This window comes from Idiotropiscis lumnitzeri, chromosome 9, assembly GCF_059441095.1.
Source record: "Idiotropiscis lumnitzeri isolate Australia: NSW breed Sydney's pygmy pipehorse chromosome 9, RoL_Ilum_1.0, whole genome shotgun sequence".
Taxonomy (NCBI): domain Eukaryota; kingdom Metazoa; phylum Chordata; class Actinopteri; order Syngnathiformes; family Syngnathidae; genus Idiotropiscis; species Idiotropiscis lumnitzeri.
Window position 1 is genome coordinate 8,268,099 of NC_142399.1, and position 13,105 is coordinate 8,281,203.

General features: G+C 40.5%; 1 protein-coding gene across 1 annotated transcript in view; it reads left to right on the forward strand.

The window, feature by feature from the left end:
* LOC148330108 (protocadherin-15-like) overlaps positions 1-13,105 on the forward strand; it is a 188,746-nt gene that overhangs the window by 115,138 nt on the left and 60,503 nt on the right. The window contains exons 20-21 of the mRNA XM_088304514.1: positions 4,869-4,997; positions 12,722-13,027. Of these exons, the coding sequence (XP_088160640.1) occupies positions 4,869-4,997; positions 12,722-13,027 (435 nt within the window). The remainder of the gene's footprint in view (positions 1-4,868; positions 4,998-12,721; positions 13,028-13,105) is intronic.

The following is a 13,105-nucleotide window of genomic DNA, read 5'->3' on the forward strand; positions in this document are numbered from 1 at the left end:
TTGTACATTTTCGACGTGTTTATTTATTTATTTTTAAATTGAATTATGATCATTTAAAACCTCATACTAAATTCTCGTTAATGCCAGCAGGTTGGGAAATTTTTAGGTTGCATTTTTTTGTTTCCTTTTGTCCAGAATTCTACTTGATTCTGGTTTATTCACCCCTGATGCAGTCATTTTAAACCATTTAAGTTGAAACATTATATTTGAATGATTATTAATTTAAATGAATAAATTAAGTTTTACACTAATTACAAAGAAAAATGTTATCCAAAATTGTAAAAGTTTATTTATTGACACTTGATAATGTGATCATTTTAAGATGGTTTACTTAAAAAAAGTTGAACATTTTTGCAATTTGAATCATCATCAAAATATGTTTTCCATTAATTAAAGTGCATTTTTTCTGTCCAGATTCTTATTCTAATCTTATTTTATACTGTAAATCCTTGCTTGTTAACATCTGATGCCAAAATTATAAACCACTTATGAAAATTATCATTTCTATATGATTTTTTTTAATTACTTTGACAAAATCCTACTGCTTGAGAATTATGTCATTTCACAGTAGTTTGATTAAGATATTAATTTTTAGCTTAATCAACAAGATAAGAATAAGATATTTTTTAGCCTTAAAAAAATAAAACAAGAGTACCACAATTTCTTTTTCTTTCATCTGTGCGGCCCGCCGCGGCCCAGTCCAAAGTGGTCCCGGCCCGCAGACCAGTGATTGCGGACCCCTCCACACACGCGCTTCTCTGCTTCCAACTGATCATATAAACCATCTTAATTGAATTAGATGTCATCTCTGTTGGCCGAGTTTGGTCATCCGTCTCCGTTCCAGGCCGAGGGAAAAACGCAGTCCCCTCTTTTGTGACTCGTCTGATCGGAAGGCGCACTTCATTCCCTGGCAGAGTGATGATGAATACATCTTTTTTTTTTGCACGAAAAGCATATGGAGTGCTAGGGAGGGACCGGCGCTATTCATCTCACTTTAGATGGACAGATTGTACAAGCCAATAACCTTTACCTATGTACTGCGAGTTTTAGATCGAGGCGCAGCAGAGGGAAGCGACTCAGGCGCAAAACAAATTGCCGCGTGACTCGGGTGTACCAAATGTCAGCGGAGGGATGAAAAGCTGTCACAACAGGAGGGGAGTTAAACGAGGAACGGGGAGGGGGGGGGGGGGGTGAAGAAAGAGCTCCTTCTGCCAGATAAAGTACTGCGAGAAAGGTCGGAAACAAAAGAAAAGATCAGAAAGATGCACCGAGGTGTGGGAGATGGAAACTCTGGATTTGGTATGTGCAATTAGCATATGATTGCGGTAACCATGGCAACTCCTCGTGACATGAGCGCAGACTGTCGTCGAGCGTGGTAAAAATGGTCATAGGGTAGCGACCGAAAGGACAAGCTCTCGGATACAAGAGCAAGGGAGTGAGTTTCCGTTTCAAGTCGGCTTCAGAGGGAGAGTGAGGAGCTTGGTCACCGGAGAATTAGCTGCGTCGGCTTGGGCCTCCACGACCGGAAGATACGGACAGAGACGGCGAGGTCTGGAATTCCGAAGCTAAAAGGAGACTAATGGACTTTGGAGGATTCAGTGTCCTCTCAAAGAGAAGGATTTCTTTGGTGATGGTTGTGTCCTCCAAAGTCCAACAAGTTGCCCGGCGGAGCAATTCCAAATTGAGCGAGAATTTGGGAGAAAAATGATTCTTAAAATAGCCCAATGCCTCTCCTCGGGAACTGAAGAAGTCTTTTAGAGTCCAGGTGCCTGAATTCTATTTGGGCTGTTCGAGACTAACCTTTTGACTTTGTTGTAACTTTTCCACCTGAACTTTGCGATGTCCCTCAGCTCGATGAACAGGAAAAGCAGATTGGTGCCGTCAGACGCTTTCATAAAACACTCTGAAAACTGAAGACAATATCCCAGATATTCCAAGATGTGGAGGAATTACGAAAAGAACATTTGCCAGGGGAGCTAATTCAAAATGTCAGCTGTGTTTCTTCTTCCGTCTCCTTAACATCCAAAGATTCAAACGTGAAGCGCAGAAGGATGAACATGAATCCAATTACTTTGAGTGACACATTTGTGCTTAATTTTTACGTACGGACATTTGACGTACAAATCTGCGATTCCTCAATTGGGTCGTACGTTGCAAACAGATTTCGATCACGACCTCTTATCTTAATTTGATGCAAGTAGTGTAGGGGCCGAGCAACACAGTCTGGGGTCTGATTGATGAAACTTGATGTGCCGGTTAAAATCGGACATCTTCTAGCACAACTTGCTTCACCTCTCTCCCGCGTGACCAATTCCAAAATTAGTATTCCCAGGTGTGAATCCCGACCACCTCGCAGGCTCAGACACCAGCCGGGATCATACTTTTTTTTTTTTTTTTCATTTGCTCTCAGCTGTCGCGCTACATGAGTCCTCACAGCATGATCTTATCCACGGCTTCCGGTCAGGCTTGTCGCTTGAAAAGCCGACACAACCCTGCGTCCTTTCGGACATCACACAGCGCCCGGGCTGTGTGACTTTAAATAAATAATAGCCGCTCTTTAATCAGGCTCTCGTCTCTTGCGGCTTTGATGAGAAAATTCACGCCAGGATGGTGGCGCTAATTGGCTGCAGGTCTACTGCAAAGTGAAGAATAAATAGAGGCTGTCATCGCCACGCCGATGTTAACCGTATCCCGCTAGTGTATCCCATCGTGCCGGTGGATCAAGCAGGCCTCACGTGTGACGGTTTCCAGCGTGTCAGCTCCCGTGTGAATGTCTGTAATTACGCCCGAACAAAGCAAACAACAATTGCGGATGAAGCCCCCCGGCGGGGACGGCGAGATGGAAGAACTAGATTGTTTCCGCTGGGATGGACGGCGCTCAAGTGCGAGGGCAAACTTCAAACGTACGTCTGGTGGGACGTGTTGCGAGGGCCGACCACTCCCACTTTGCAAGCATCGCCTCCAAGATGGACCGTTTATTCCGTGATTAGCATATGGCTTTGTTCCCTGTCAGTCTTTTTTTAAATTTTTTCTGAAGACGTTGTGAAGCAGTTATTTACAGATGGTGAAAATTCGGGATAAACATCAAGCAATCCAATGTTGGTGGAATAAACAAATGAAGGCGATACGGGGTTAAAAGGGAGCTCAATATTTTGAGTAGCGCAGGGTGGAAGAAGGTTTTAGAATAGGGGTGGGCAAACGTTTTGATTGGCGGGCCACAATGGGTTAAAATTTGTCAGAGGGGCCGGACAAGGAGCAGATGGGTGGAGTGTTTTGGTAACCTCACCTGAGCTGAGAAAAAAAACCAAAACATTTCATTTTAAATGAAAGTGAGCAAAAGCATTACGACAAAATATATCTTTGACATGTCACAGTATTTAGAAAATAAAACATTAACAAGGTTTATTCATTTAATTTTTTTCAAGTTTGGCGGGCCGGATTAAAACCTTTAATTGGCCGCATGTGGCCCCCGGGCCGTAGTTTGCCCACACCTGTTTTAGAATCCTGTCGACGCGTTCCAAGCAAGGTCGTATTGGTTGTAATTTAAATAAATGACTAAATTAATTCTTTTGTTTGAGTTTTTCCAAACCCATTTATGTTAATGTTGCGCTTGTCCAGATTACAATTCAATGCAACTTTATTTCGATAGCGCATTTCACGACAGCTGGATCTGCAACAAAGGGCTTTCCATATGGCGTCATATAAATTAGCGGTAAATTAGAACGCAAATTTAAACACATAAATGATAGATACCAGAAGAACAGCGGAACAGCGACAGTCTCATGTTTCGGGTTGAGGACGAGCTGTAGCCTATCCTAGCTGACTTTGAGCGAGAGGCGGGGCATACATGAAAAGGTCAAGATTCTGGAAATGCTCCAAGAGACTTTATTAAAAGGAATGGAAAAAAAGAAACAGCTTTTAACCTCGATATACAAAGGCCCGATTAGATTTTCGATTCATGATTCACTTGGATTGATTTTCGATTCAATCAAGGATTTCGCAAAACCAATGCTGCAATTAGTACGAACTGCTTTCTGTATCTTGGTGCATTAGGAAAAATATCAATATTTACATTAAGAATTGAAGCCAATGCAGTTACATTAATCATGTACGTTTTATTTAACATGACCTGATCAAAACAATAAATACATCTGCTTCACTGATACCGCCATTTTGTTTTGATATGCTTCTCCTTCATAGTGACAAGCTTTCGCATTTAAATTTATGGGGAAAAAAACATTATTAAAAGTATCAATATATGCGTTTATGAATCGATATCGGGCTATAAAAAGGAAACTCTTAAAAAATCTTTTTTTTTTTTAAACCCAGTCGTAGTTGGCAGCCTATTTCACATGTGTGCAGCAGAACAGCTAAATGCTGATGCACCATCTTTGTTTCAAACTGTGAGCTTCACTAATTGACCCGAGTCTGCTGCCTTTCATAATTTTGGGCATTGTTGCGTTACAAACATTTTTTTTTTTTTTCATTTTAAATACTGAAATTTAAGAAGTTGTTGATGTCTTGAGCTGCATTTTTGTTGCCTTTCTGTTGTTTCTTTTATCTTGCTCGTTAAGGTTTTGTTTATATCGCGTGGTATTGGAGTTTTTTTATTTCAATATTTTGTATTTTTTAGGTGTTATCTTGTGTGGAAACTTTGAGGGCTGATTTAGGGCAACTGTGGTACAAACAGTAAACTGGTGGGTGGTCTAATAAAGCATTTTTATTTTATAGACGATACACAGTAATTTATGTATGAACGCAATGGTGTGAAAATATTTTCCTTCAAAAGGCGCATTTTTAGGCGTTGGGAAATCTGCTGTTTCATCTTTTCAAACGAATGAAATTGTGGATTTGTTCTTGCTCCCCAGACATCAACGACAACAGTTGACATAGTTGTGACGGACGTCAACGACAACGACCCCGAGTTTGACCCCGCCACCCCCACTAACTTCACCGTCCTAGAAGAGGAAGCCAATCTGTTTGTGGGACAAGTCAAGGTGAGTTGACGCACACGAGGCGATGCAGTTTCGCACCCCGTTTTGATCTCTTGTGCTGTTCCCCGTGCCATCGGGATGACCCTGCGCTTGGTTTTCACGGCTTGAATTGGACTTTAACAGCATAAGTGATCGTCATACTGACCTTGTTATTCGTGGTTTAAATGAATCATCGCTGGTTTAATGATGAAACCATGAATGGGTACATGAGAATTAACGTCTCTAGCCAGTAAATTGGGGAAAGGGCAATAAAATCAATTGGTCTTGCTTTTATTGCCCCGTCTTCCCCGACAGAGTCACTGCCCCATTTTGCATATAAATAGGGAATTAATCTCAAAATGATTATGAAGAGTGAACGGGATAATCTTATCTAATAGAAAACGGACTCTTTGATGTTCAAAATGTTGTCGTCGTCATTATGTTCAAATGATGCATTGATTTTGAAGTGACTACGGATGTTGCACTTTCCTGAAACGCTAATAAATGAAGAAGTGATTTATTCTATTTATTCTAAATCATTCATTCATTATAATATATATATATATAATATATATCATTATATCATAATTGCATCATACGCAAGTTTTTTTTTTTAATTTGAAATTTTTCATCATTTATTGTCGAGATTTTTACTTTTAATGCATTGAACTCCACACACAAGAACAGCGATTCGATATTTGTCCGTGCCGTAAGTGAACCGAACCATAAGTTGAAAAACCAAGCTACGTGTCGTCACACTAAACTGTGAATGTCAGGACGTGCCCTTTACATAAAGAACATGTTCAGGTAAATCAATAAGAAGAAGAAGAGCTCCTTCAGTCACTTGTGGGCCTTCAATTCGAGTACGGGTGAATGGCGCAGTCATTATTCAAGCCGGGTCTTTCCATGCTTTTTGTTTATGGTCCTGGCGGACTCTCTCCTGGGTTCACTTGTTTCACGGGTACTACAATGCAGCCCTGGTAAATCGACAGTTGGATTGAACTGCTTGCACTTTAATTTTTGGGGTCTCCAAACATGGAATAAGACAAGTCGCACCGGTTAGCACGATGGCCTCACAGTGCAGAAGTTGTGGGTTCGATTCCGGTTCCGGCCTTCCTGTTTGGAGTTTGCATGTTCTCCCCGTGCCGGTGTGGGTTTTCTCCGGGTACTCCGGTTTACCTCCCACATTCCAAACACATGCATGGTAGGTTGGATCCGATTTTTGTCTAATATATATGTGCAATTTGGTTTAATTGAAACATAAATATTTTTCCGATATTTGAGCACAACTTTACAATGCACAATGTTATTGAGACTTCTATTGTGGACTTTTGAGGAATAAACTCCTATTTTTTTTATGAATACTTAGGCCTACTATGCTACTGTATTTTAATCCATTTATGACCAAGTATTTTATTACGTGCTATTCGGTGCAACACTTCACGAATCACTGGTTAAAAACACGGCCCACATCTATTTTATGCAGTATTTGCCTCCATTTTTTGGGGCTCCAAATAAAACTGTTTTAATTAGTAGCTATTTCTTAATACTTGGATGAAAGAACTAGCGACTTTTTGAAGGCAAAGAAATGAAATATTCTTTCATGGCCAAGTCAGTCGCTTGATGTCCCTTCAGAAGCGAATGTGTCTTGCTGAAGACAAAAAGTCTTGTCGGCAAGCGCCAGAGTTAATGCCACCACTTTGTGTGAAACCGCTTTGAAATTAAACATGCAACGCCGTCTTTTTCGCTGGAGATATAATTATGCGCACATTTCTCATTTTAAACACGCCCGTCGACCGGCAAATGTTCGTTTATGACGTGTGAAACAGACGCGAAGGTAGCCGAGTTGCCTTTTGACTCTCATCCAAGCGCGTCCTCGCAAAAACGCAGCCTCCTGATGATGACGTCTCGCTTTATAATATTTTGTTCTCTTATATAATTCTTTATGTTCTGAATAATAATAAATAACGAAAATAAATAAAGAACAATTACTGCTACTTTTGCGAGGATCGTCCTTCGGTGCCCTGCATGATGACCGAAGACGTCACGTCAGAGTTCTGCGTCTTTGGGAATCAGATTGTGGTTAATGGTCGGAGGGAAAACATGGAAATGTTTTGTTAAGAAATATTTCACGCTAGAAACTTAACATTATATTCATGCAAGTTCGGCAGGAGAAACGCAAACGTTGCACGGCTGCGGTTTCACAAGGAGGGCATCGGCGGAAGTGACGTAGGAGCCCCTTGCCAATGTGACAGTATTGCATTTATTTTTATTTTATTTTATTTTGTTTTATTTTATCTTTGGTTTAGTTGATGGAATAATTATATATTATTGTACACATGTTATCATAAAAAAAAAAGCTATTGCTTGCTGTAAACTGTTTTGCGTTCCGCCCGCAAACTCAGACATCCTATTCGCCCTTTATAACACATATTAACCACTCGAACATTAGTTAATCAGAATATGCAAATAAAACATCCAGGGGTAAAAAAACAAAACAAAAACAGAGGCAAAGAAATATATCAGAGAAATACGTGATTAAAGCGTGACATCATCAGCGAAAGATCCCGATACAATCTTGCAACCCGATCACATCTTGTAGCCACAACTGGCTCGGAGCTCCTCTCATCTCTTTGGCGTCTTCATCCCATTCTGTAAACCTCGCCATGCTCAGCGTTTCAGCGCGACACTGAAAAAGTACATTAAAGCTGAAGAATTGTCCGTGGATGTCCCTTTTACACCCACCAACGCCGAGGCTGGAGATGAGCTTGATCAAGAGGGCGTTTTATATTCTCCGCACAACGCTCTCCTATCGTAGTTTTGCTGGCATAAAGACACGACAATGACGTCCGCCATTTGAGAATTCACTTCAAAGCAGTCACTCAATCTACTTATATCTAAAAAGTCAAGAATTGAGGCTTTGTGTTCCCTCCGTGCCGCCATTCAGCAAGGACACTTTCCATAAGAAGACATATAAAGAAAGTACAGTTCAAATAAAACGCTGATGCTAAAGTCTCAAGGAGAGCATTAAACGCCATGTCCTAAAAGTTTACAATGCGTCAAGACGGTCATATACTCAGTTTTTTTAACGACTGGACTCATTTTTTTATTTATTTTTTTTAGCGCTTAATTGCTTTGGACATAAAAACATGCCTGATTACGAATTTTAAAGCAGTTTGTCACACGGAGATCCCTTGGGAGGTGTCATCGTACGCAGCCAACGCAGATATTTTTGGGGGCTTCTTGGCATTAACACAGCAGCATAATTATGTAATGATTCCAGGGATATGCAACAAAAGAGAATTTAATTTCATTTTCAGCGTCATGCAGTGACTTGAGCAATGTAAATGGGAGTGAGATCTCTTCTTAAAATGCAATGAATTGCATTTGTGAAACAGGTGGAATTAGAGGGGGGTCAGTTACACTTTGTAGTTTTTTTTGTAGATAAAGGTCACAGTCACGTTTAATTATATTTATTTATTTATTTATTTATTTCCATACATTTCAGAGGATCGTTTTTCAAGATATTTTATTTTCATAGACCCCTTGCAATTACACCACGGACCACTAGGGGTCCACGGAGAAACATTGACTTGATATAGAGGTAACCGGGCTCTTGTGTAATTAATTTGTTGTTTTTTTTGTTTGGTTTTGTTCAGTGAAATTTTTTATTTTTTTTTTAAATGACAGTATCCTACAATGTATCAAGCTAAATTAAAATAAAATCAACTTTCCGCAGTGATATGAATAGAAATCTATTACAGACTCTGGAAAATGACAAGAAAAACTCCCTTTTAAAGTATTGGACTGTAGTCCAAAAAGAAAATGGAGAGAAATTTTTGACAAAATACCTGCGCTAAAAAACTTTAAATGTAAACACAAAGCAGTCTTTCACTGCAAGGTCACCAACGTGAACTGATGGTGGCCGGATGTTGTGAAGTTTGCCGCCAACATCTTGCAGGGCAGAAAATCTAATTAAAAAAATAAAAAATAAATCACCCACTCGCAAGTTAAGGGATCTCTGTATGCATTATTTCTTCTAATTTTATCACTCTGAATTATCTGCAGCATTCAGTTTGTTTATTCATGAGCAGGAATAAGCAGAAAGTCATATTCCATAAATCTTGGCCAAGTGAAAAACGATCGAATGTTGGTGCCTTTCCAGGATTTTTGTTCCCACTTTTTTTTTTTTTGGTTCATTATTGTTCATGTTTTTGTCATTACATTTTTCAGTGAATGATGTATGAATATTATTGAATCCATACGGGCATGAGCATTGATGTCCAATTTAACGCCCTCAATGAGGCCGAACTATGAATTAAGCAACTGCTAAACATTTGATTTTTTTGTTTATCTTTGCCACATATGTGCTCCAAGCCAAGTTGCTCTTAAAGGATTACATGTAGTAAACAATAACCATGAAGTGTCCACTTTGAGCTTTTATTCAAAACACAGAAGAAGGCATTCATATTTGATGGATTTCAGGCATTTTCTGCAGAATGATTCCATTTTCAGGGGATTTGCTGTCATGCAAAATATTGAACTAATCAACTCTGCAAACAAGCATGATTTTCACCAAAATTCCCAAGACTGACTTTGTCCAAAAATTGAAACGGCGGCCAAATTGCAGCTCATTGTGCTAATGTGCTAATACGAGTGTAGTCGGTGCGACGCGTCCTCCATTATGCATTCATGCTGTTGGCTCCTCACTGAAAGCCGTGATCGCATTTTTGGAGAGGATACTGTTAATAGAATTCTTACCTACTGTTCGCTGACAGCATGCTTGTTGTTAATACCGTTTGTGCTCAATTTCCTGCTATAAAATCTATTAAAAAAAAAAGAATTTTGTCATTTGTCAAATACTTGAATTTTTCTTACTTACCTTGAAGGGACACTAAAGGGAAAAAGTTATTTGCAATCATATATTCTATGTGCCCCCCACACATTTTTTTCCACGTCAGTCGCACTGCGAGCCCGAGGGCATTTTCAGTGCAGTTCACTGAAAGTTTCAGTTGACAACAGACAGGCCAAAAAGGCAGCACCCTGAAATTGATCAAATGAAATTTGAGAATTCTTTCATCCCTTCTGATCAAAGCAGGCAAAGGCCCACTTTTCTGATCTCTCCTACAGATTATTTGGACAGATTACCCCGTTGTGTGGGTTGCGTTAATCACCCCGCAATGTAAATTCCTAAATTGTGTTTGAAGTTAATTACTGATTTTTTTGGGGTGTGGCTAAAACTGCTGCATATCTGGGCAAGCGGCATGAATGTGACCATATTAAAAAAAAATGTTGATAAAATTTGAAAATATGTTTGCTAATTTTCATATCCTAGCTTTAAGTGGCTGATGGGGAAAAAAAAACATCCTGCTGCAGACCAAGATATACCACGGTCGATTCACAGATTTCTTCTTCTTCTTTGCTATTTGAAGGGATATAAAATTTGCTAGATGACTTAAATAATCGCCAAAATCCTCCTGAGCCACTGGTTGTGTTGAGTGTTTGTATAAAGTGTCTCAGAAAAACAGGACAAGGAAAATATATATCATGATCAATGTAGTTACCAGCTAAGCTAACAGTTAGCTTAGCCTAGCTTCTTCTCATCCTTGTATTTTCCATCAATTTGGAAAATCTGTGGCACCTTGCTCACTTTAAAAGAAGTAAGAATACATTTGTAGATGGTAAAAATATGACAAATTGTTCCGTGTGCCCCCCCCGTGAATGAAATTTGATCAATTATTTCTCAAGCAATGAATAGAAGCGCTACTTGCCCTTGGATTTCTCATTCATTCTCAAATAAGAATACACAATAGGATACACCTCTCCTATGTGTAAGAAAACGTGAAGGACTTTTTTTTTATTTTTTATTTTATTATTTGGCACTATTTACTTGAAGAATAGCTTGTTTTCCTATTTCGGGTCAATCAGAACACATCCCTTGTGATGAAAAGCAGGCCTTGGATAACCAGAGCCTGTTGCCCTTTTGAACCAGCGCATAATTCGTCCCAAGGACTCACATCTCCCCGAGTGACGAAGAGGATGAGCGCCGAAAATTGCGCGAGCGTTGTTTCAGCCGACGTCTGCAGGCTGTGTAAATATGCAAGGTGTTCGAGTGAAAGCCCGGCTCTAATGGATCGTGTTCTGGATCACATCAAACACAAAACAGCTGCTGTCAGCCTCCAGGCAAACGCCTTCAGTTTTGAAATGCGCTGCTCCTTCCGAAGTGACTATTTAGCACTATTAATGGTGTATGTAAATAGTCTTACACGCAGTTTACGTCTGCGAGGTCAGGAGGGAAATGAGGTTATTTATGACTTTTGATGTATTTTTCATGCCGGTGCTGCAGCATGCTAATGGGATTGCATCATTGGCAGCTGACAATTAAGGCAAGGCAAGGCAGATTTATTTATGTCGTGCATTTCATATGCATGGCTGTGCTTTGTATAATTCAATGTGCAATATTTAAAAGCATTTGCAAACAAAAGAACTAAAGCCATATAAAAAAAGTACAGGAATCAAGGGGGCTCTTACTAAAATGACTAAAGATTTGAGCTTTTTCTCACTCATAGAAAATGGAATAAAGGTCGTTTTTATGCTTGATTTTAAAGCATTTAAACTGTTGTCAGTGTATGCCATTTGCATGCAGCATAACAGCTAAATGCTGCTTCACCATGTTTGCATTGAACTCTGGGCTCCACTAATTGGCCCGAAAATTGCAGTCATTAAAGCTCGACTGAGTTGATATTCGATCAGCATTTCTTTTTATCTATTCAGGACCTCAACCAGTCAGTAATTTATTGACCAGTATCGGACAGGGAGCCAGTGTAAATAAAGACTTTAGAAGCGTGGTAGTTGTTTGATGCTCTTTTGAGGTCGTCACATCAGAAGAAACGTTACAATATTTAAGTCTACTGGATATAAAAGCATGGAAATGTTTCTCATGGTCTGCTTGGGGCAGACAAAGTTTGTGCTGGGCTGAAACTAGCCCAAGACCAGACCTCACCAAGACTTTTGGAAGCCAAGACCGAGGCCGGACCAAGGTCAAGATGAGTCAAGACTCCGACAAGACCAAGGCCGAGGCAAGCCGAGACCATAACTAAAAAACTATTCTGCTTTTTCACTGAAAAACGAAAAAAATCTACCTGAGGCAACATCTGTGTTGAAGAGAGTTGAGATTTTTTCATTTGGTCAAAATAGTTCTTTTCCGACATCTTGTGGCATCTTAGTGCCATTGAACCACGTGGAAATGAGTTGAGGAGTTTCATTTGGTTAAAAGTAGTGCTTTGGTGACCTTGTGACGTCTTGTTGCCAAGTAACAACGGTAAAGTGAGTTGAGGCGTTTCATTTGGCTAAAAGTAGTGCTTGAAGTGAGTTGAGGATTTTCATTGACATTGTTGTATCCATCCAAAATCTTTTTGTGGGTGTCAGTCACTGATTTTTGCTACTCAGGCCTTGCTTTCTTTGATCAGAAAATAGGTCTAATTTTCTGTTTGGGAATACGTGCGTTTTTTCAAGAATCCGGAGGCATGTGTTCAAACTGGCACAGTGACCCTCGTAGCAACTCGCAGTGGGAGCTTGGAAACATTTAATTACAGTGGAAATAAAAAGCTGCAGGTTTCACATCGTGGATCATGTGATTTAGAAGTAAAACGCTTGGCAAGCGCATCTAATGTCTGCATGTAGCAAGCCCACAAAGGAAATAATTCATCTTCTTTACAGCCAAGCCCTTCTGTCTTTTCTCCCCGCAGGCCACCGATCCAGACGCAGGGGCGAACGGCCAAGTGGGCTACCGTGTCGTCAATCACCCCGACTTGTTCGTAATCGCAGCCAACGGCAGCATCTACACCCGGGTGCCGCTCGATCGCGAGCTCAGGAGCGCCTACGAGCTGGTGATCGAAGCCTCGGACGGTGCCGTGGACCCCCGGCGGACCACCTTGACCCTCACGGTGCTGGTGGCGGATATCGACGACAACAGCCCGGTGTTCTCGCAGCAGACGTACGTGGTGAACGTGCCAGAGAATAGCCCCGTCGGAACTGTGATCCTCACGCTCAGCGTAAGTGCGTGTGTGTGTGTGTATCCTGTCTTCCGTTGGCCCTTGTATTATTCAGCATGGAAGCTTGAATGCAGCGTT